The following is a 23,369-nucleotide window of genomic DNA, read 5'->3' as shown; positions in this document are numbered from 1 at the left end:
ACAGCCAAACACTCGGGGACGTGGCTGGCCACCTTGAGAGCGATGTCCCCAGCAGCTCCTCTGCTGTCCCCAACAGCCAAGCACTCAGGGACACGGCCGGCCACCTTGAGAGCGATGTCCCCAGCAGCTCCTCTGCTGTCCCCAACAGCCAAGCCCTCGGGGACACAGCCGGCCACCTTGCAGTGCCCCAGGAGGTGCCTGTCAACGACTTTGGCGTGGAGGTGACCCGGAAGGCCGTCGTCGTCCTGGAAGATATCTTCTCCAGGACGAAGTCCCAGGAGTCGTGCGGGGACACGGGGAGGGAGCTGCCGCCAGCCCAGCCCACCATGGCGGAGAAGCGGGGGACGAAGCGGGGGACAAAGCAGGGGACGAAGCGGGGGACGAAGCGCGGGACGAACTCCCCGTTGGTGCCACCCAGGAAGCGCAGGGCTCTGGGGGACAGGCCGGGGGTGGCGGGGGGGAAGAGACGCCCCCCAGCGAGGAGACGCAGATGAAGGGGCGCGGGGGGGGTGTGCATTTGGGGGGTGGGGGGAGGGTTGTATTTAGGGGAGGGGGGGTGGGGGGGCAGATTTAAGGGAGGGGACTGTATCTGGGGGGGTGGTGTGTTTGGGGGGGGTGGGGGGGGTTAGAGTAGCTTCGATAGGGCCTTTTCTCTCCTGTTTTTCCATTAAAAGTTGTAGCGGGCAGTGTGTTTGGGGGGGTGGGTGTGTTTAGGGGAGGCAGGTCTATTTAAAGGGGGGGTAGTGTATTTTGAGAGATGGGGGGGGTGGGTTTAGGGGAGAGGGGGGCATTTGAGGGGGGGGTTAGAGTAGCTTTGATAGGACCTTTTCTCTTGACTTTTTCCATTAAAGGTTGCAGTGGGCAGTATTTGGGGGGAGGGATGTGTTTCGGGGAGGGGGGCGCGTTTGAGGGAGGGGGGTTAGAGTAGCTTCGATAGGGCCTTTTCTCTCCTGTTTTTCCATTAAAAGTTGTAGCGGGCAGGGTGTTCGGGGAGATGGGTGTGTTTAGGGGAGGCAGGTCTATTTAAAGGGGGGGTAGTGTATTTTGAGAGATGGGGGGGTGGGTTTAGGGGAGAGGGGTTAGAGTCGCTTCGATAGGGCCTTTTCTCTCCTGTTTTTCCATTAAAAGTTGTTTCTCCAGCCCCGCTCCGTGCCTGTCTGGGAGGGGAGGGAGCGCGGGGGGCAGCGGGAATTGGCCCCCACCAGGTGCCACAGCCCCACACAGGACCCCGAAGGGCACCGAGACCCCCCCCAGGGCCGAGTCACGGCCAGCGGGGTGGCCGTGGTGGTGGGGGGGAATCCCCTGTCCCCTTCCCCAGGGGCAGCCAGGACAGACGGGTCCCCGCCGGACCCACGGACACAGCCCCACGCAGAAAGCAGCACGGAGCCCCCGGGACAAGGACGGACCTTGGGGAGCGGGAGGGGACGGACACACACGACCACAAGGGCTGCCAGGCCTTCGGCTGGACCCCGGCCAGCGTCCCCTCCCGCGGGGACAGGGCTCGGGGCAAAACCCCCAAAGCCTCGGGACAATCACCCCCGTCCGCGGCTCCGCAGCCCGGCTTTGCCTCCCTGCGCTGCCCCATCACCCCAAATCACCCCCACAACGGCCAGGGGGGAGCTGCCGGCCAGGCAGGGACCCTCCTCCCCTTCTCTGCCTGCGCCTTGGGCAGCCCCGACACCAGCCGGGGGGGAAATAAGGAAAGAAATAAACAAAGAAATCACGGCGGGGGCCAAAAGTGCCTGGAAACCCCAGCTCTTTATTGCCTTTTCCCCCTCCCAGCTCCACAGCCCGGGGCCAAGCACAGGGAACCTCTGCCATGAGGAAAAGCTGGGACTGGGGTGGAGAAGGCTCCAGGAAGCCCTGGAGGTCCTTCAAAAGAAAGATGGGGACTGCCTTTAGCAGGGTGCAGGAAAGGGCAATGGAGCTGGTGAGGGGTCTGGAGCACAAATCCTGTGAGGAGCAGCTGAGGGAGCTGGGGGGGCTCAGCCTGGAGAAAAGGGGGCTGAGGGGAGACCTTCTCGCTCTCTGCAACTCCCCGAAAGGAGGGGGCAGCCAGGGGGGGTTGGTCTCTTCTCCCAAGGAACAGGCGACAGGACAAGAGGAAACGGCCTCAAGTTGCCCCAGGGGAGGTCTAGGATGGATATTAGGACAAATTTCTTCCCTGAAAGGGTTGTCAAGCATTGGGACAGGCTGCCCAGGGCAGGGGTGGAGTCGCCATCCCCGGGGGTATTGAAAAGACAGGTAGACAGTGCTTAGAGATATGGTTTAGTGGCGGGTTTTGTCAGAGTTTGGTTGATGGTTGGACTCGATGATCTGAAAGGTCCCTTCCAACCTACGTAATTGTAAGGTTCTATGTTACGACGAGGGGTAATGGCTTTAGACTGGAAGAGGGGGGAGTGAGATGAGGTGTGAGGAAGAAATTGTTTGCTGTGAGGGGGGTGAGCCCCTGGCCCAGGTTGCCCAGAGAAGCTGTGGCTGCCCCATCCCTGGAGGGGTTCAAGGCCAGGTTGGACGGGGCTTGGAGCAACCTGGGCTGGTGGGAGGTGTCACTGCCCATGGGACGATGATTTTTAAGGTCCCTCCCAGCTCTAACCAGTCTGTGATTCCAGGACATGCCTTCCAGCCCTCTCACCACCTTGTTTGTGCTCTGCACAACCACTTGAGGCTGACCTCAAAAAGCATCTGAGATCCTTCTCAAACGGTGGGGCTTGGCCCTGTAGCTCTGCACACACCATGAAGACCTGGTCGCAGCATTGCCCTCGGCTAGTGCCTAGCTCCAAGCTGATAAGAAACCCTCTGCACCGGGTAACTAACTGAGCTTCAACACTGCGGTGAGACCGGTGAGCGGGTCAAGAACTGTCAACCCGCTATCGAAATACCCCGGCTAAAGATAGGAAGTGCCATTCAACTGATGTACCGAAGCACACGCGGCGTGCCACGCGGGAAGGGTTCACCGTGTTAAAGTACAAAACCTCTCACGTGGGACGAGCGCGGTGATCTTTAGGGCGCGAAAATAACTTGGCGGCGGTGACGGCAGAGCTCACTTCAGAAGATTTTTGGGCCTGCCTTAATTAGAAACGTCGCTCCAGAAAAGCAGCTGCCACAGATTAGCAAGATGTCACCCAAAAAAATCCACCCAGCCTGTTTCGAGGGGTGTTTTAAGCAGCCAGAAGGAAGCCTGGTCCACCACCCTGACCGCGTGTCGCAACGGTATTTTTCCGATTGTCTGGCGGGAACGGGGATGCCGCAGCCAGAAATGAGACGCGAATGCTGATGGCATCACCCACACTTCCCCAAGCTATAAAAAGGCAGATTTCTTTGTGTGCAACCCCATGCGTGCCCGGAGAGATCCACAAAACTATAATTACAGCGTTACAGGGCCAGGAGCTCGTCAATGGCAGAGCTGAGGAACGCCTGGGCTGGGCACAGTGTGCTGTGACTTGTCACCGATACCTCGTAAGTCCATTTGACACGGTGACACGGAGCGTTTCCCGCAGATTGGCCGCAGCCCGGCTCGCTGGCAGGGAAAAAAAAAAAGGCAGATTGAGCTCGGCAGGGCTCCCCCGTCTTCGCAGAGAGGTTTAACCCTCACCCGATAAGTCCAACAAAACCATTTTGCTTCCCCAAAGACGTAGAAGGGAAAAGCCACAGCGCTCGCTGCGGGCCAGCCTCCAGGAAGCAAAAATCGAAGGCTAAAAAAGGCACTTTGACACTCTCCGCCCGCAGGGAATCGCATTAGCTCCAGCTGCGCAGAAGGGACCCGGGGCAGGACATCCCAGTACGTCACGTCACGAAACATCCCGGGGACCGGCACAGCCCCCACCCTCTGAGCACCACCCCGGCTCCTGCGGTGCTCAGCATTAGCCCAGTTCCCACAGCATTCACCTCCCAGACCCTTTCTCCCCAGTAAATCCTCCTCCCCGGGGAGCGGTAGGTACTTTCCCCCTTCTTTGGAGCCGTACGCGGCAAATCGTGCAGCCTGCGGAACTCGTGCAGCCTGCAGAACTCGTGCCAGTGCTCTGCAATCTAAAACCCTCTAATGCAGGTCACCCCGAGGGCGGCGGCAACAAAACCCACCCCAAATTCTGCTTTTTAAAAAACATTTTGGTGTTATCTTTGGCGTTATCAGGACAAGATCTCCTGCTACCAGCCCCTCCGGAGCAGTGTACCCGGGGAGGAGGTGGCTGTGCCGGCCAGGGTGAATCACCACTGACTCCCAAGAGCCTTGAAACAGAAACCCGCAGCGCGAGGAGCATCTGGGAAGCTTTAGCACTACGTGAACTTTGCCCGGCTCGGGAACAACTGCTGCTATAGGATTTCCATACATCCTTTCACATGCTGGCTCTGGTGACGAACCCACTCTGCAAGAGCGGATCAAATGCCCGGGACTCCGGTTGAATCCACACCCCAAAGCCTCCCCCCGAACCCCAACCCTGAGGACGCAGCGCCCGGGGGGAGGACGATGTCCCCAGGCCCCCCAGCCAGGCCGTGCTGTCCCCCACCATGGCCAGAGGCCCCCTCCAGCACCCTGGGACTGCGGCCAGGATCCTGGGACACTGCGGTCACGCCATCACCCCTGGATGCCAAGCGCCCTGGCCTGGAAAAACGGGGCAGGCTACAATTATCCCCATGCCCCGCGTGCCCCCCGGGTTGGGATGAAACCTACACCCTGGGGGACGTCAGCAGGACCCGCTGTTGTCCCTCCCCATCACCATGGGGGCTGGCGAGCCAGAGGGACGCCTGCCATCGGCCGGGATTTGGCCGGTGATTCCCCCGGATCAAATTCAGCCGAATCTTGGCTCCATCAGCGCGGGGCCGAGGGCAGCTGGGAACCCCTCGGTGCTCCCTGTGGAAACCTGCTCCCGGGCTCTCTGCGGAAAGCAGCAATTTGGGACCTTGTCCCCTCCTTGTCTCCGTCCCCAGGAGGGCAGAGGAAAGGGGGGGGGGGTCCAGCCCGTCCTGGCCCCACCAGCCCTGGCCATCAGCTGCTCACCTGCGCTCGCCGGTGATGGTAAAGCCCTTCCTGGCTCCGATAATACTGGGGCTAATTCCTTGTCCCTTCTGTTCCCACACAAAACAGGATCTGGCCGGTCCCCTGCCAAAGGGAGATCCCTGGGGCAAAGGGGAGGGGCCCCACAGAAACCCTGGGACCCTCCCAGAGCCCCAGGGCCCTCCCCAAACCCCACAGACCTTCTCCAATTCCCCAAACCATCCCTCAACCTTCCCTGAGCCCCCCAGACCTCCCCCAGGGTCCAAGGCAAAGGGGTTGGGGGCTCCCCCAGGCTGAGAACATCCTGCAACCCATCCCCAGAGCCCCCCCGAGCCCGCAGGGAGCTCCCCCACCAGCGTTGGGGCTGATAAGGCAAAAAAAAAAAAAAGCCTTTTCCCTCCCAAATTAAGGAAATCCCTCTGGGACGGGAGACCATTTGGGGGACAGCAGAGGAGTTGTCACCCCACGGCATGTCCTTGTGCCCTTCCCACCACCCGTCCTTCCACAGCAGGAGCCAAGGCGGCCGCCCCGATGCACGGAAACCTTTATTTTGTTAAAAGGGGGGAGCGCCCAGTGGGACTGAGGGCTGGGGCAGGGAGCAGGGGGGTGCGATGGCCCAGGGGGAGCCGGGGACGTCCGGGGCCACCCATGGGGCTGTGGCGTGATGGGCCATGCAGGAATTGGTCCTCGGTCATGGCTCGCACGTGGCAGACGCTGAGCTGCTGCGAGGGTTTAGAGGAGGGGTCTCCCTACCAAGACCCTCCCAGGACAGGGCGCTGCGGCAGCTCCGAGACCCAGGCCCTGAGTGGGACGGGGAGGACGTGGGACGGTCCCCAAGCCCTGCGGCAGCAAGGTAGGGGACAGCCAGGACCACGGGGAGCACACAGACAGCAAGGCAAGCAAGAGCCGCACACAGGAAGCCAAAACCCAGGTGAGCACAACTGAAGCCCCCCAAGGCAGGGGTCTCCAGGGAGGCATAAGCCGCCGGCATGCCACCGCAAGGCCAGCAGAGCCTGGGGACATTCACCAAAGGCTGTCAGTGGACCGGCTCCTCGGGCGAGCAAGGGGCAGAGCCACTGAGGTCCCTTCGGCGCTGCCTGCCACTGCGGGTCAGCAGGGGGGGATCGGGAAGGACCACCCAACCTCAACATGAGGGCAGCCCACCCCGGCACCGGCTGAGCTAGCGGATGCTGCCGTCTCCCTCGCCGCTCTGCAGCTTCTCCCGCTCAATAGACCACACCAGCTCCTGGACGAACTTCATCTCTGAGGCCACCTGCTTGGCCAAGGCCTCATAGTGGTTCTCCAGCTTTCGGTAACGCCTCTTGAGGCCGTTAGCCACCTGCACCACACTCTTGGTCTCTTCCTGCGCCTGCTTCTTCAGGGCCTCTGTCTTCTGCAGCTCCTGCCGGATCTGGCGGAGGTCCTGGCTGATGCTCTCGTTCTCCTCCTTGTACCACGACTCCTTCTCCTCATAGATGGACAGCAGGGCCTCGATGTCCTCCTGGAAGGACTTCTTGTTCCTCTCCAGCTCTCGGAGGCTCTCCTCGGCTGCAGCCACCTCCTCCATGACCTTGGAGAAGCGCTCAAAGTTGATGTATGTGTTGTTTGGCGGCATGCTGGAGTGGGATTTGATGGTGTACTCCTTCAGGCGCGTGGTCTTCAGCCGGCGGCGCTCGGGCTTCTTGCTGTTGTCTTCGTTGCGGACGTTCCTCCTCTTGATCACCTGCGGAGAGGGGCAGCCACAGGCATGGGGCACAGCCAGGACAACAGGAGCCCAATGGCTTCAGACCCCCAACAGCATGGCCACCAGAGGCACCAAACCAGCCCCCACTGGGGGCTGGAAGAGCAGCGGAGAGCTGCTGGTGCACCACCACCAACCCTCAACCTCTTGGATGTCTGAGACCCAAAAAGTGCCAATTCTTTAACTTCTCACCTTAATCCAAGGGTGTTCCAGGCTTTGAGCGATGGTCATCCGCTTCCTGCAATGACAGCAAGGCTGCGACCAAGGGGCAGAGGCTTTGCTGCCTCTTTCCCTGATAAATTCCTGGAAAAGCAGGCTCAGATCCTGTCACCTCTGGGGCACAGATGAGCCCAAACTCACTCAGAGGCTACCGCAGGCAGGGGCCGCATCCATGCCCCATGCCCTCAGCCAGCCTCCCAGGAGCAAATACCCACAGAAGAGCCCGCAGAAACCTCCTGACCGATATCAGATCACACGGCACCACTGCTTCCGCCCCAGCCCAGTGTCCTGTGTGCTCAGGTCAGCCCTTCATCCCTTCCAAACCCTGCTCCCTCCCTCTCAGCTGAGCTGCTGCACCCTCAGGGTGATCCCAGAATTCACCCCATGCCTGACGCAGGACAGAGACTTTGGTTACCAGACGTTTTGCCACACCGAATCTTACAAGTGGCAGGAGGGAAACAGAGGGATGAATGGGATTTATAAACAACCAGCCCAACAGGGATGGGCAAAGGATGGGCTGGCAGCAGGCAGGCTCAGAGCTAAACCCCACCATGGGCAGGAGACGTGGGAGCTGCCTGTACACAGAGAGTTGGGCAGGAGGGACCGTCCCCTCTCCCAGGGTAACCCCCAGCTCCGTTCCCTGTCTCTCACTTGGGGTCCTTGACAAGCAGGCGGCGGATGAAGTCCTTGGCCAGCTCGCTGGTGTTGCTGAAATACTCCTCATCGAAGTCATAGTTGACAGCGGAGATGTTGGTCAGGGTCTCTTGCTTCGTTTCCCCAAGGAAAGGGGAGGCTCCACTTAGCCTGTGGCGAGAATGGGTTGTGACACCCCAAAAAGGTGACAGCCGGGGGCTGGGGATTCGCCCTGCAGCACCCATCTGCCCCAGGTTCCCCATATACTCACAGGATGTAAGTGATGACCCCGATGCTCCTGGAAGAGAGAGGAAGATGAGGCTGAAGCCCTGCACAGCGCCATCAGTCCCCTCTCCCTGCACTTTCAGCAAGAGGGGAGATGCCCCGGCACAAGCACTGTCCCAGGGACGGGCCACTGGAACGTGCCTGGCAGGGGACTCACTCACCACATGTCGGCTTCCAGCCCCAGGGGTTCGTAGTTCACGATTTCTGGGGCTTTAGAAGGAAAGAGGGGAGAAAACAGGCTTATTTGGGGGGAAAGAAGCCTGTCCCCGTGGCCACATGCCAGCAGCTGCCTAGCTGGCCAAACCAGGGCTGTGGGCATCTCCCCGGGATTAAGCCAAAGCTTTCAGAGCCCAGAGGACCCCCCCAGGAACACCGCCAAGCCGGGCCTCACCTACAAACTCCGGTGTCCCAAATATATTCTTGAATTCATTCCCAGCTTCAATCTTGTGGGCGATCCCGAAGTCGATGAGTTTGATGCGAGGGTTTGGCACGTTCTTGTCCAGCAGCATGATGTTCTCCGGCTGCGGGGGGAGAGGAGCTAGTGTTGCCCCCAACACGCTCGCCCATGGGAGCCCTGTGCTGCCCTAGGTCCCTCTCCCCAGAGGAGAGGACACACGCCTCAAGTAGGGAGAGATCCCAGAGCCAGCCACGCAGGAGCCTGGGTGCTCGTCCCTGCTCCCCAGCTGCCCGGCACGGGGGGGTTTGCACCTCCCAGACCTCACCTTCAAGTCAAAGTGGGCGATGCGCTTGGAGTGCAGGTAGTGCACCCCATCCAGGATCTGCTTGAGGAACTGGGTGGCCTCCTCCTCCGTCAGGGACTCTTTCTCGGCCAGGAAATCGAAGAGCTCGCCGCCCGAGACCAGCTCCAGGATCAGCACCACGTCCGTCTTGTTCTCGAAGATGTCGTGCAGCGTGATGATGTTGGGGTGCTGGATCTCCCGCAGGATGTCCACCTCCCTCTCGATCTCCTCCCGGCTCACGCCCCGACGGCTGGACGACAGGCGACGCTTCTTGATGAATTTGGCGGCGTATTCCAGACCTGTCTTCCTCTCCCGGCATTTCCGTACGATGGCAAACTGGCCACTGCGGGATGTGGGGAGGAGGTGAGGAAAGGATATCCCTGCATCGCACGTGCCGGTGTGTGCTTGGCAGCGGCGTCAGCACCAGCATGAGGATGGGGGATGCTGTGCAGGAGGGCACAAAATTCCTCCGGGGTCTGTCAGGAATTGGGATCCCCTCAGCACACCCCCAGGGGTTACACCCCCTGGCACTGCCGGAGCAGCCGTGTAAACCCCAGCACTGCCCAGGATGGAGGCAAGGAATTTCTCCCAGGGACACAGCAGCTGCCCACCCTCCCCAGGCTGTTTGGGTGCTGCTGTGACCGCCCGGGGTGGGAGATGCCCATCGGTCCCCATTTCCAGCCAGGACCACCTGGGCTGCTCCAGGAGCAAATCTTGGAGCCCAACAGTCCCAGGGGATCATAAAGCTTGGATGGGGAAGGTGGGCGGGCGTGGGGGAAATGCCTGAAATAAGAGTAACCGACAACTCAAAGCTTGCTCGGGTGAGGGGCCGGGGGGAGGCAGGGCTCTGGGCATCACAGACGCTTTAAGGAGCTGTGCCCTGCTGACACCAGCATCACTGCTATGGCATGATTCTGACCCTTGTCCCTCCCTACCCCGGCCAAGCCCCCTGCGGCCCCTCTGCAGGGATGCTCAAGGGCCCTTCAACACCTTCCCCCAAGGATGAGATCCATCCCGGATCCATCCCACGCCCCCAGGCTGCTCTGTCCCCTCCCCACTGCCCCAGCCATTGGCCATCCCCATGGTGACGTGCGGTCCCCGTCACCAGCCTCCGTCACCACCCTCTGCGCGAGCCCGGACCCAACACTCCTTTATATGTACTGGGATCATGGCCGGGGCCACCGAGAGCCCCCCTGGGTCAGGGACCAGCCTCACCCAGGAGGGATCTGACCCCCAGGCACCACATCAATCCCCACAGCTCACACCGGACCGCAGCTACAGTGCAGCCCGAAGCGCAAGCCTCTGGAAGCTCCCCTCCTTTAAAAAAAAACGCTAAAGCCACACAAAATCTTTCCACCGCACAATTATTTCCTGAGAAGCCCCGTGTGCAGACAGCCATGGCTGTGGCAGTCCCTGACTCTCAGCAGTGCGGCCACTGGGCTGGCGTGGCCAAGGCAACGCTGGAGGATCCCAATCCAGCCCACACCCCCGCCACCGCCGCTGCCTCTGCATCCCGGATGATTAAATCCCGTTTGCATGCAGTGATTCACCCCCACATCTGTCCCGCAGGCGCAGAGCCAGGCGGCAGCGACCAGGAAAGGGCCATCAACCCTGGCCAAACCCGGGACCGGAGCTCTGTGGGAAGCTGCCAGGCCTGCCCGTATACAGGAATGAGTTTAATGTTAATTAATGCCTTTTTTTTAAAATATATAGCTGCTAGAGGTGCCTGTCTCTTGGCACAGCCCCCAGACCCACTGCCTGCAGGGCCTGCAGACCCACCCCCCTGACAGGGGATGTCACCGGCATCGGGACACCTTGAGGGATGCAGCAGCCAGGTGGTGGGGCAGGGGGTGCAGGCAGGGAAGCCCCCCCAGAGCGCGGCAGCAGAACGTCCCTCACCTGCCCAGCTCTTCCCCCATCTCGTAGAAGTCCTCCACGCTCTCCTGACGGAAGGTGGACATGGCTGCGGGGTGCTGGCGGGGCCGAGGCCACCCCGACCCTGACAGCAGAGGAGGACGCCGGGGAGCAGCCGGGGATCAGCACCTGCAGCACCAGAAGAGGGGGTTTATGCCCTGGAAGCCACACGGTGACACCAGCAACTGCGGCAGCTCAGGGCCAGGGCCTGGCACAGGGACACTGTCCCCCCTGGGGGGAAAGAGGGCAGGGAGCCCCAAAGCAGCACAGCCCCCGTGCCGAGCTGCGCCATGGGGCAGCTGGGGAACAAGCCCCAGGTTAGTCCTGCCCACCCGCCGAGTCTCATCACGCCCCAAGGGCCATGGGACCCCACTGGGGGAAGAGAGGAGGGAACAGGGCCTGCATGGGGGCCATGGTTGTGACCCCTCATCACTGCAGCCAGCAACACCCGGTGGTGGCGGAAGGACCCCCCAACTTGGCCAGCAGCACCCCACTGCCCCCACCCTGCCCCACAGTACCCCCATCCTGATCCCCCACTGCCCCTCTGCCGTATAGCCCCCAAAACTAGAGCCCCCACAGCCCTTTCCCGCCCCATAAGCCTCAAACCCAGGGCCCCCTCCTGACTCTCTGCCCCCCATCCCAGAGCCTCCCCCATCATGATCCCCCACAGCCCCTCCCTGCCCCATAACCCCCAGTTCCACAGCCCCCCCCCCTCCACCCCTCACAGCCCTCCCCGTCCCAATCCTGCACAGCTCCTCCCTATCCCCCAAACCCAGAGCCCCCACACCCCAAAACCCCACATCCCCTCCCTGCCCCATAACCCCAATTCACAGCCTGCCCCCCCCACACCGATCCCCTACAGCCCTCACACCCACAGCCCCCCATCCCAATTCCCCACAGCCCCTTCCTGCCCCATAACCCCAATTCACAGCTTGCCCCCCCCACACTGATCCTCCACAGCCCTCACACCCACAGCCCCCCATCCCAATTCCCCACAGCCCCTTCCTGCCCTATAGCCCCCAAACCCACAGCCTCCCCCACCTTGGTCCCCCGCAGCCCCCCCACCTCAATCCCTTACAGCCCTCCCCATCCCAATCCCCCACAGCCCCTCCCTACCCCATAAGCCCCAAACCCACAGCCCCCCCATCCTGATCCCCCCACATCCCTTCCCTGCCCCATAACCCTCAATTCCACACACCCCCCCGCCTCACCTCTATCCCCCACAGCCCCTCAGACCCCACCACAGGCCCCACACCCCGACCCCCCACACCCACAGCCCCCCTATCCCGATCCCCCCACATCCCTTCCCCATAACCCCCAATTCCACAGCCCCCCCCTCCCCTCCATCCCTCACAGCCCTCCCCTTCCCAATCCCCCACACCCCCTCAAGCACCACCACAGGCCTCACCCCCCCCATCCCTCCCACACCCCACACCGCCTCAAATCCAGCCCATCGCCCCTCTCCCCACCCCCCGAACCCCCTCCCTGCCCCATAACCGCTCTCCCTGCCCCACAGACCCCCACATTTCCCCCCCCCACACACACACACACCCCAGGCCCCACCTGGGCCGCCGCCGCCCGCGTCGTCGCCGCATTCCACCACAGCGACCGGCCCCGCCCACGCCCTGGCCCCGCCCATCCCCGCTCGTCTCGCGGCGGGTGGGCGGAGCCAGTGGGCGGGCGGGGCCGCCCGCTCTTCCCCCCCCCCCCACCATCGCGGTCCTCCCGTCCGCAAGGGGGCGACCTATTCCCCCCGCCCCCCGCCAAAAAACCCCACATTCCACATCCAATCACCATTATCCAATTTTATTAATTCCAGTGGCACTAATACAGGCGGCGATGGTCACGACGGACAGTCACACTGCAGGTTGGTTGGTTGTTTTGTTTTTTTTTTTTAAACCCCCCCCCTTTCTCATTTTTGCATGGATTTACCCCTTTCTTTTTTTGTGGATGGTAGGGGCAGGGGGGGAAGGAGCTTGTCTCCCCCTCCCCCACCCTTTTTTGAGTCAAATAAATAGAGAATCGGGCAAATCGCGTGGAAATGTTTTAGTTACAATGGCAAAGATGAGTCATGTGCAACACAGAAACCTATAAGGCTTTTTTTGTTTTGTTTTTCTTGCCTTTTTTTTTTTGTTTTTCTTCCTCATTTCAAGTCTCAAATCGCTATGAAACTGATTAATTAACAAGATGGTGGTTGACGGGCATCTATACCCCCCTCCCCCCAGGCTAATTAATTAAATTTCCCCTCCCCCAGAGTCCAAACGGAGAGTTTAATTAGAGTTTATCGAGGAAGTTGTCGAGGGCAGGGATGCCTTCCTTCAGCCCCTTGCGTTTGCGGGTCTCGGCCACCACCTGGCTGGGCCGGCTGGCATTGTCGAAGGGGTCCCCGGGCAGGATCTGCCAGTGGTCGAAAACGCACTGGGGGAAAGCCTGGCCACCAGTGTTGGACCTCAAATCCGCTGTGAAACCTAGGGAGGAAGAAGAGGAGGAGGTGAGGTTCTCCTTCAACAGGAGTTGGGCGTCACCAACACTCCAGGTCACCACCCAGGGGAAATGAACCCAAAGCCTACCGAGATGCCAAACACAGGGAACCTCTGCCATGAGGAAAAGCTGGGACTGGGGTGGAGAAGGCTCCAGGAAGCCCTGGAGGTCCTTCAAAAGAAAGATGGGGACTGCCTTTAGCAGGGTGCAGGAAAGGGCAATGGAGCTGGTGAGGGGTCTGGAGCACAAATCCTGTGAGGAGCAGCTGAGGGAGCTGGGGGGGCTCAGCCTGGAGAAAAGGGGGCTGAGGGGAGACCTTCTCGCTCTCTGCAACTCCCCGAAAGGAGGGGGCAGCCAGGGGGGGTTGGTCTCTTCTCCCAAGGAACAGGCGACAGGACAAGAGGAAACGGCCTCAAGTTGCCCCAGGGGAGGTCTAGGATGGATATTAGGACAAATTTCTTCCCTGAAAGGGTTGGCAAGCATTGGGACAGGCTGCCCAGGGCAGGGGTGGAGTCGCCATCCCCGGGGGTATTGAAAAGACAGGTAGACAGTGCTTAGAGATATGGTTTAGTGGCCGGTTTTGTCAGAGTTTGGTTGATGGTTGGACTCGATGATCTGAAAGGTCCCTTCCAACCTACGTAATTGTAAGGTTCTATGTTACGACGAGGGGTAATGGCTTTAGACTGGAAGAGGGGGGAGTGAGATGAGGTCTGAGGCAGAAATTGTTTGCTGTGAGGGGGGTGAGCCCCTGGCCCAGGTTGCCCAGAGAAGCTGTGGCTGCCCTATCCCTGGAGGGGTTCAAGGCCAGGTTGGACGGGGCTTGGAGCAACCTGGGCTGGTGGGAGGTGTCCCTGCCCAGGGCAGGGGGTGCCACTGGGTGATCTTTAAGGTCCCTCCCCACCCAAACCAGTCTGTGATTGTACAAAAACTCCAGTTCACCACCCAGGAGAAAGGAACCCAGAGCCTACAGAGATGCCAACCACAGGGCACCTCCGCCATGAGGAAGGGCTGGGAATTGGGGTTGGAGAAGGCTCCAGGAGGGCCTCATGGTGACATCTCAATACCTTAAGAGATCCTCTAAGAAAGATGTGGACAGACTTTAGCAAAACCTATCGTGATAGGAAAAGGGGTAATGGTTTTTAATGAAAAGAGGGGAGATGGAGATTAGATATTAGGAAGAAATTCTTCACTGTGAGGGTGGTGAGCCCCTGGCCCACGTTGCCCAGAGAAGCTGTGGCTGCCCCATCCCTGGACGTGTCCAAGGCCAGGTTGGACAGCGCTCTGAGCAACCTGACTGTGTTGGAGATGTCCCTGCTCATTGCAGGGGGTTAGACTAGATGACCTTTAAAGATCTATTTCAACCCAAACCATCCTGTGGCTTGGTCTTCTCCCAAGTAACAAGCAATAGGACTTGAGGAAATGGCCTTAAATTACACCAGGGGACGTTTAGATTGGGTATTAGGAAAAATTCTTCACTGAAAGGGTTATCAAGCATTGGAACAAGCTGTCCAGGGAAGTGATGGAGTCACCACCCCTGGCTGGATTTAAAAGATGCGTAGAGGTGGTACTGAAGGACGTGGGTTAGTGGTGGACTTGGCAGTGCTGGGTTGATGGCTGGATTCTTAAGGATCTTAATTAAGGGTCCTTTTCCAACCTAAACAATTCTACAATTCCATGATCAACCAGCTGGATGCAAAGGATCTCCTTCACACCCAGGACCAGCACACTCACCAAAGGACTCATTGACAGGCAGGTAGGCCTTGACCACGAACATGGGGGTGCCGGCCACCTGGGTCTCCTCAAAGACGTGGCCACGCTTCCTGTTCAGCACACCGTAGATGCCACCCACCACCTGCTCCGGGCACTGAAAGAGAAAGAGGTGTCAGGACCCACTCACCTCTTCTTGGCCCAGGATCTTATGGGCTGAGCAAAGGTTCCTCACCTGGATTTCCACAAGGTAGATGGGCTCCATGAGCCTGGGCTGGGCGGTGAGCACGCAGGCATACAGGCATCTCCTGGCAGTGGGAATGATCTGCCCACCTCCGCGGTGGATGGCGTCAGCGTGCAGGGTGACATCATGCACATCAAAACGCACAGCGCGCATGTTCTCCTCGCACAGGACCCCCTGGAAAAGCAGAGCAGGGGGTCAACCAACACCACAGGATGCTGCTACCCAAGTATTTGGCCAAGAAAAGCCATCTTTCCACGTTACTGGGACAAAGTCATTGGCATGGTATTTTGTTTTTCTGACTGAGACTAACTTTAAAAAATAAGCAGGAAAAACCCCTCTCCTGTTGTTGTCCCCAGTCTACCCATCAATTTGTTATTTTTGAGTCATCTCCTGTCTAGTCCTGAAAAAATAATTGGTCAACAAGGCCAGGTCTTTGCTGAGGCTCTCAGGGCACCTTGCATTTTTTTTTGATGCCAGTTGTGCTATTCATCTTAATAGTTTCTGACGCTGCTCTTGCATTTTGCTCTCTGAAAAAGCTTTTTAGAACGTTAAGTACACGTTGCCATGATGAACTTCTCTGCAGCCCTGGGAGAAAGCTTTTTGTCTTGAGCTTGTGTTTTGTGTGTGTCTAAACTGATATGACATCTTCACTCCAGTTGACATCAAGTTTCATCTATCCTAAAAGATACTTCCGAATCATAAATCTGCTGCACTATATGCAGCAGTTTTCCCAAAATTTCTTTGAAAAGATGTGCAGTAGCAGTTTATGATGCTGCCTGCCCTGGAGCAACCCGATCCAGGCACTGCCCCTACCTACCTCTTTTGTCGCCCACTGGAAGCCGGCCACCACGCTGTCCTTGATCTCATTCAGGTACTGCACTCCCTTGGTGATGTCGGTCAGGATGTTGGGACCGGTGCCATCAGGACCAAAGCACCAGATTTTCCTGGCTTCGGTGACATCCCACTCGTACTTCTCAGCCAGGTAACGAGCTCGCTGCTTCAGCTCCTGACGAGCAGAGACCTCGCCCTTGTCGATGTCCTCAGCCAAGCCATCTGGGAAGGGCCGGGCCTTCATGTACAGCCTGTTGTGTTTGTTGGGGGACTTGGAAAGGCACATCACATTGGATTCCTCGCTGACTGTCTCACGGTAGGACACAACAGGATCTGATTTCTGCAGTGACAAAGAGCAGAGTAGAGCAGTGAGCCACCAACCAAACCACAGCTCACCAGATACCCACCCAGAGCTCAGCAACAGCTCTGCCACTGTAGCCCCTCTACCTTGATGGGAATGCAGGCATGGTCCTCCTCCAGATCCTTCAGGCAGATCTCCAAGTGCAGCTCCCCTGCCCCAGCGATGATGTGCTCTCCAGACTCCTCAATGATGCACTGAAAATACCATTCATACAGCAGGTGAGGCTTTCGACTGCAATGCAACAGAAGCTCTCGCACATGAAATACTAGTGACCGTCTCTGATTTTTGACTCATAAAGCTACTTTTAGATGCTTTTTCCACTGATCTGGGGATGACTCAGCACCAAGCCCAAGGTGAAATGCAGCATTCCTTCCCACTCCAGTAGGGAATACCAATATTCAAGCCTTTTCTACCAGCACACCTAGTACAACCATAACCAGAAGCCTCCTGCACCAGCAGGACCAGGATTTCTCCTGTCCCCAAAAGGGCTTTGGACAATCACCTGCACCATAGGGTCAGACTTGGCAAGACGCTTCAGACCCTCCACCAGCTTGGGCAGGTCCGCTGGGTTCTTGGCTTCCACAGCCACACGCACGACGGGGCTGACACTGAACTTCATGACTCTCATGTTGTGAGCATGCTCAAAGGTGGTGATGGTTCCAGTCTTCACAAGGAACTGGTCAACACCAACCAGACCAACAATGTTTCCACAAGGCACGTCCTCGATGGGTTCAACGTAGCGGCCCATCATGAGAATGGTCCTGGCGAAAGAGAAAGTTGTTTTAATGAAGTCTGAAAGAGGAGGTGCAACCAGGCAGTCTCCTGGAGCTCAGCAGCAGACCTGAAGTCTGCAGCCAAGCGCCTTGCCTGGCCTCAGAGATGAGGAGACCCAAGACAGTTCTAGAATCACGAATCTGGACCACAGAGCACACCGCAGCCAGGACTGACCTCTGAATTGGCTTCAGGTACAGATCCTCCTTCTTGCCAGGTGTGTAGTTTGGTCCCATGATTCTGACTTTCAAGCCAGTTGAAACGAGACCAGAGAAGACACGTCCAAAAGCGTAGAAACGTCCCTTGTCAGAGGTTGGCACCATTTTAGAGATGTACATCATCAGGGGGCCTTTGGGGTCACAGTTCTTAATACCTGTGAGACAGATCAACTTCGTTCAGTACCGTCTCTTCCATTTGGTATGCGCGTCCTGTTCCCCCACCCACCACCAAACCCCAGCACAAGACCTGTACCCAGTATTGTCCCAGCCTGTTGACTTCTGTCTGGACAGCTGGCAAGCCCGAGATCACATCGCCAAAAAATCTTTTAAATGAACACAGGCTCAGCCTGAGCCTTTGGCATACACCCTGACTACTCTCCAGTCACTTAGCTAGCTCACTCCTCCAGAGTAAAGCTAGTAAGCTTGTGTCATCCATATTAGAAAATTTTGTCACCCAGACTCAAGAGTCTACAGACTCAAGAATTACAGGAGCTACAAAGCTGTGACCTTGGAAAACAAGATGGCTACAATTATTCCAGAGCACTGAGCGCTTAAGTGAAGAGAGGCCTAGCAGCAAAGCAGCGGCTCATCGTACCTATGGCAGCCTCATCATCGGGGGGTCCCTCGTAGAGCAGCTCACAGCGGTACTTCTGGGCTGTGACAGGAGAAGGCAGGTGAATGGTGATCATCTGCAGCAGGGCATCTCCAGCAGGCAGCCACCGCCTCATCACGGCCTGAGCAGAGATCAGAGGAGTAAGACCCAGCCTGTTGTTCACAACCTTCCCTTGCTTCCCCAACCACCAAGCTGCCAACAGCTCCTTCCCACCCAAGGAGGGTTTCTAGCTGCTTCCTAAGTTAAGACAGTTGGAGCAGCACAACTACTCATCTCCTTCCCATGGACACTTCAGACCCGTCTCACCTTCAGCAGGGGTTTGCCCTCCTTGTCCTTATCTTCACTGTCAAGCTTGATGTCCAGTTTCTCAATCAGTTTAGCCGCCTCTTCTTTCTTGAAGTTCATGATTGCATCAAAAACCTAGAACAACAGCAGCAGCCATGAATGTCGCCGGTGACCCAGTTTGAAGCAGCAGCACAAACGTCTCTAAAGAGAATCTCTGTTCTTGCTCATCACCCAGATGAATCCATCCGGAGGCTCAGACACTTGCCTGCACAATGTCTACTACCAGCTTCTCTGCTCCCATAGAGTAACGAGATGTGTCAGATATTTAAATTTCTTCAATCAAACAAGTCAGGTCAAAGTGAAGAAATTTTCCATCATCATGCACCGTAACTGAACCAAAGAGCAGAAGGCACCAGCAAGGGCTGAACACTGAGGAACTCACCTTGAAGATGGGGTCAAGGATGAGCTGGCAGAAGGTCCTGGGCAGTTTCTTTCCATCAGGGCTGGTAGCGGATTTGCTGAACTTGCCAGTAGCAGGATCAAAGTATCTGGAGAAAGAATAAATCAGACAAGTATCAATGCTCAGTTCAGCTGTGGAAGCGTGGCTTGTTCTGCTTGCTCAGGCATGAGGAAAGAGCTGCTGAGTAAGAGCCGTCTTCATACTTTCCCCCACCATTCTCAGGCTTTCAAAACTCGCCAAAATGCATTTAACTCATGTTGCCATTTCACCATCCCCTCCCCATTTATCTGTGCGTTTCCTATTCTGCAAAGATTTCACGGGAAACAGTTCTTTTGCTAGCACACAGACCAAGTCACTGAGACGTGCACGACCACATCCTCTCCTCTTACCCATCTTCTACAGCATCAGGGTGCAGCTACACAGAGCTGATCCGGAATTAAAAGCAACAGCCGCAATTCCTCACCTGTCTCCCCACAACTTCTTCATCATGTCTTCTACTTTCTTGGCACGCTCAGATGGACTCAGCTGGGCATCACCCTTGGCAGCGAACTTTGCAACATACATTTCAGCAAACTGTTTCAGAGTGAAAGCCCAGCCGTGCAGGCCAGAACCAAAGCCGACGGTACCGAGCACTGGGTCAATCTGAAAGGGAACAGGAGAGCTGGGTTACAGAGGAACAGCACAGGGTGTTACAGCCACAGGGCATGACAGCAGGCAGCTACTCCATCTCAAACAACACTCAGTACGGCTCCACAAAGAATCTGAAGCTGGAGCTTCAGATCTATGGGATGCTCAAACAGCTCTGAGACAGTGGCCACCTCCAAGGTCCAGGGACAGCCTGGCCATTTTAGCTTTGTACCACAGAATTAGATTGGGTTTTCATCACTTTGACCAGCTCAGACAGCCCAGCCTAGATTTGTGTGCAGGTAAGATTCCTGTCCTTCACAGGGAGACTAAGCAACGCATGAAAACCTGCAGCATGCAGGAGAGTGCTCAATGGGAACAAAGCGCAAGCTTATCCTCAGAACCGACAGCCCTGCTCACTACCCGGGAACCCAGTGGGGAGCGGTGCTCAGAGCGCAGGGACTGGCAAACACCTACTGGCCTTCCATTTCAGAAGACAGCCAGGGGAGGGATGCTGCCGAGGAGCCTAGGATCTCACGTCACCCAACATCACAGATGTGACGTGGGCAAGAAGGTGTCCTACAAAACAAGGGCACCCTTGGTAAAGAGAGAAAATACTTTCTTGTATTTATAGTCTTTATTTGCTCAAGCCTTGAACTAACAGAAGGTTTGGAAAGAAAGCTGGTGAAAGCTCCAAACCAGCACGAGCCTGGGTAATATGGGCATCCTCATTATTCTACTCTCACTTCTTCATTTGAGATAGAGCCACAACTGTTCCCTCTCACTGACTTCGAACACAGCCTTCCGCTTACCATGATATTTCCCATGGGTCCACTTTCTCCTTCTCCATACGTGGAGATAATGACGTTCACGTTTTCCACAATGCGCTGGAAGGTCTGGTACAGCTCTTCTGGCTCCAGCTGCAGCTCCAGCAGCGCTCGGTCCATCTTGTTCATCATCAGGACAGGCTTGATCCTCTCGGCAATGGCCTGACGCAGCACAGTCTCTGTCTGCACGCACACGCCTGCCAAACACAGGGGAATTAGTTATCCTCGTCTTCAAACTCGCCCAACATACGCTCCAATTGCACGTGGCTGCAGAAAACCTTACCAGAGACACAGTCTACAACAACCAGAGCACCATCAGTGACACGAAGAGCAGCAGTGACCTCCGAAGAGAAATCCACGTGCCCAGGAGAGTCAATCAGGTTGATCAAGAAACCAGAACCATCCTTGCTCTGCTTGATGAAGGCCAAATCATTTTCAGAGAGCTCGTAAAACAGGGAAATAGCTCTGAAATAAAAGGAAAGCTATTAAAATTATTATCTACACATTACTCCTCCCCAATGCTTAGAAACAGCCTTTTATCCCACACAGGCAGCTGCGCCTGGGCTTAAAGATTTCCTAAAGCATATTCCTGGGGGGCCAGTGTGGGAGATAACAAGGAGTGCGGACTAAAATCTGCCTTTCCTATGCTTTTCCCAAAGCATAACCTCTTCTGAAACCATAATCGCTTCTGACTCCATGCCATTTAAAATGCCCAGAAAGGGTTCCATTTCTTTCAGTCAAGGATTTATGCTTTTTCTACCAGGCCTAACTGCCCTTTTGATCCTTTTTCACGCTCCTCAGGATCCTCAAACAGCCCATGGTGACACAACTTGCCAAGTACATCGCCAGAGATGCTCCCAAGAGAGTCTCCACACCGCATCCATGGGACTCCAACAGACATCAGCCACATCCAACAGCACCAGTGCTAAAACGGAAGGCTGAAGCTCCCACTGCACCTATTTCCCAGCAGTCACGAAGCCAGCGCTCTCTGATTCACCACAAGCCCATCAATACTCGCTCTTTCATTTACGCAATCCTCACGAGCAAGAGACAAGCTTCTGAACTAGACTACAGAAAGTCTTGATGCCATCTTCTTTCGTCTCACAATCAAACCAGCAGAGGACTCAAAGTCCCCCTGAGCTCAGACCCTGCAGCGGGAGCGGTGAGGTGCCTGATGGGAGGGAACTCACGTTGATTTGATGGTGATGCACCGTTCCTGCTCATCCTTCCTTGTGTCAGTGAAACGGGTCTCCCCCGCGCGGGCAGAGGCAATGATACCAGCTTTGCATACCAGAGAATCAGTCAAGGTTGATTTGCCATGATCAACATGGGCAATCACAGACATGTTTCTGATGTTGGCCTTTTTGTCCATGATGGCCCGTATCTGGTCTACTGTGAAGTTCACCTTGAAGAATGAAAGGAGGGAGGGGGGAGAAAAACACAGGGTATTAAAGCCGTAGAAACGGCTTTAGCAGTTCTAGGAAACTCAACTGTGCTGGTTTGAGGGCATCCAAAATACCTGCCATTGTCACACTGCCACACATCCTGCCCGTGCAGCCTGCGTGACAAGCCAACCCGCAGCAAGGGCACGGCAGACAGCAGCGTTGCAGGGCCCTGGGCCTGCAGTACCAGCACCCAGCCCCCTCCGGCTCAGCGTCCCTCAAATTGCCGCAGCGTCAACTGCTCCTTGAGGCAAACCCCGACTAAAACCGGCCCCTCGATGGGTCGCTGCTCCGCGGCAGGCGGGTGACAGCCCGGTGCGCCGCTCGGTTTGCCCCCGAGCCGGGCCGCAGCGTTACATAAGGCACCGCAAAGGCGTCAACGCCGCCCCGGTGCCACATCACCGCCGCTCCCCCTCCCCGCGGGGCAGCCCAGGCCCTACCGCAGCCCGGCACCAGCGGAGGAGCGCCGTACACGGGTTGACACGGACCCCCGGGGGCCGCCGCGCCCCACCCGCCGAGCAACGGCCCCGACTCTCCCCGGGGACAGTCCCCTCCCTCCCGGCTCGCCAGCCCCACCCCTCTCCCCTCAGCAGCGGCCCAGCCCGCTGCGAACAGGCCGCTGCCGTCGCCGGCAGCCCGCGGGCCTTCCCAGGGCGGCCATCCCCACCGATCACCAAGCGCGGTGCCCGCTCGGCCCCCCCGGGGCGGCGGCGGCCCACAGGGACTCACCATGGTGGCGGATGGCGGTGGATTCTCCGGGGCGGGGGGGTTCCAGCAATGGCGGCGGCGACAGCCCTGTCTCGCTGGCGAGCGCAGAGCGGGCGGAAGAGGACGCTGACGTCAACCGCCCCCTTCTTATACGACGGCGCCGGCCGGGGGGCGGAACCTGCGCAGCCGGCGCGCAAGGCGCATGCGCAGCCGCCCCTCTCTGGCCCGCAGCGGCCGGTAGGCTCTATGGTTGGGAGGACTGTTCCGCCGGGGCGGGACCACGTGGCCGCGCACCGAGGCCTGCGGGGAGCGGGGACCGGCAGCGCCCGCCCCACCACGGCTCTGCCCGGCGGGACCGGCAGCGCCCACCAGCCCCAGCGGGGAGGGGGCGGGGGAGAGGGGGAAAGTCCTCCCCGCCCGCTGCCGGTAACTCGGGTGGGAACCGACATGGGGCAGCGGAGGCGGTACGGCCACCGCGGGGCGGTGCCGGTGCAGGCGGCGGCGCCGCCGGCGTCAGAGCAGTAAGGGCCGCCGGTCGCACCAGAGCGGCAGGCGAGGCCGGGGTTTCGGCTCCCAGGGTAGGGAGGCGGTAGGGCAGAGCCCGGTGTCAGCCCGGGCACCACTGGGCCGGGCCCTGCCCTGCCCGCCCCGCCCCGCCCGGCCGCCGGGTCCCTCCCCACAGCCGCCGCCGGTGGTGCCCGGCCCCGCAGGGTCCCCGCGCTGCGCATGCGCCGGGCAGGAAAGCTGGTGGGGTGCTGCAGCGCCCCCTGCCGGCGGGGAGGAGCGCGGCGCCGCTCCCACAACCGGGACGGGTTTGGCCCCCGGAATGAGTTACCGGCCGGCGGGGTTCCCGCCGCCACCGGTTGAATTAGTAGCACCAATAATGACTTTTGCCAGGCTGGAAGGGAACCTGATTAACATATTGGCCTGCCTAGGAAACTAGCTAATTGCCTTTTTGTTTAATTAGCTTATAGGATTGTTGCCAAGGAGGGGAAAAAGCTGGAAAACCCTCTCCCGGTGCAGCAGTGCATCCCGACTGCTGGCGTTCCCCCGGGATCCCGGCTGGGGAGGACCCCCCCGGTGCTCTTCTGGAGCACCCAGACCCCGGGGGGAACGGCACCGGGTGGGGGCAGGGAATGTGTACCCACGCAGGGAGCAAATTAAAAATTGCTTGGAGAGATTGTGTCCTCCCCAAGTGCCCATGGGGGGCACAACGTCTGAGCCGTGCAGGAGGGCTGCGGGATCTCGGGGATGTTATGGCCACCGGGCAGG

General features: G+C 58.3%; 2 protein-coding genes and 1 non-coding gene across 3 annotated transcripts in view; all 3 read right to left on the bottom strand.

The window, feature by feature from the left end:
• The window catches only part of DAPK3 (death associated protein kinase 3), a 29,526-nt gene extending 17,370 nt beyond the window's left edge, over positions 1 to 12,156 (bottom strand). Inside the window, exons 1-9 of the mRNA XM_054181798.1 lie at positions 12,089 to 12,156; positions 10,511 to 10,654; positions 8,594 to 8,954; positions 8,263 to 8,392; positions 8,033 to 8,081; positions 7,858 to 7,884; positions 7,605 to 7,757; positions 6,927 to 6,972; positions 4,997 to 6,716 (exon numbers count right to left, since the gene is read on the bottom strand). Coding sequence (XP_054037773.1) covers positions 6,174 to 6,716; positions 6,927 to 6,972; positions 7,605 to 7,757; positions 7,858 to 7,884; positions 8,033 to 8,081; positions 8,263 to 8,392; positions 8,594 to 8,954; positions 10,511 to 10,572 — 1,371 coding nt within the window. The 5' untranslated portion in view covers positions 10,573 to 10,654; positions 12,089 to 12,156 and the 3' untranslated portion in view covers positions 4,997 to 6,173. The remainder of the gene's footprint in view (positions 1 to 4,996; positions 6,717 to 6,926; positions 6,973 to 7,604; positions 7,758 to 7,857; positions 7,885 to 8,032; positions 8,082 to 8,262; positions 8,393 to 8,593; positions 8,955 to 10,510; positions 10,655 to 12,088) is intronic.
• Positions 12,157 to 12,315: 159 nt separating this feature from the next.
• EEF2 (eukaryotic translation elongation factor 2) lies at positions 12,316 to 22,252 on the bottom strand. Its single transcript, XM_054181930.1, has 15 exons — positions 22,119 to 22,252; positions 21,138 to 21,352; positions 20,231 to 20,412; positions 19,933 to 20,144; positions 18,960 to 19,138; positions 18,479 to 18,584; positions 18,058 to 18,171; positions 17,734 to 17,872; positions 17,098 to 17,293; positions 16,652 to 16,910; positions 16,236 to 16,343; positions 15,775 to 16,128; positions 14,949 to 15,131; positions 14,738 to 14,870; positions 12,316 to 12,993 (listed from the first exon to the last, which is right to left on the bottom strand). Exons 1-15 carry the CDS (start codon positions 22,119 to 22,121, stop codon positions 12,800 to 12,802), a joined length of 2,577 nt encoding a protein of 858 aa, XP_054037905.1. The 5' UTR covers positions 22,122 to 22,252; the 3' UTR covers positions 12,316 to 12,799.
• LOC128900833 (small nucleolar RNA SNORD37) lies at positions 18,352 to 18,420 on the bottom strand. The gene has a single exon (XR_008463369.1). It is a non-coding gene; the product is annotated as a small nucleolar RNA SNORD37 (small nucleolar RNA).
• Positions 22,253 to 23,369: the final 1,117 nt, after the last annotated feature.

Source organism: Rissa tridactyla, chromosome 22 (genome assembly GCF_028500815.1).
Source record: "Rissa tridactyla isolate bRisTri1 chromosome 22, bRisTri1.patW.cur.20221130, whole genome shotgun sequence".
Lineage (NCBI taxonomy): Eukaryota > Metazoa > Chordata > Aves > Charadriiformes > Laridae > Rissa > Rissa tridactyla.
The sequence above is the reverse complement of the archived record's forward strand: the minus strand, read 5'-3'. Positions and strand labels throughout refer to the sequence as shown.

Bases quoted from the DNA above. Each gene is read 5' to 3' on its own strand.
- EEF2 (XM_054181930.1), bottom strand. The intron at 20,145-20,230 runs GTAAGGTTTTCT...TGTGTTTGGCAG, and splicing joins TGTTGTAGACTGTGTCTCTG to GCGTGTGCGTGCAGACAGAG. The intron at 17,873-18,057 runs GTGAGACGGGTC...ATCTCTGCTCAG, and splicing joins AGGGCAAACCCCTGCTGAAG to GCCGTGATGAGGCGGTGGCT.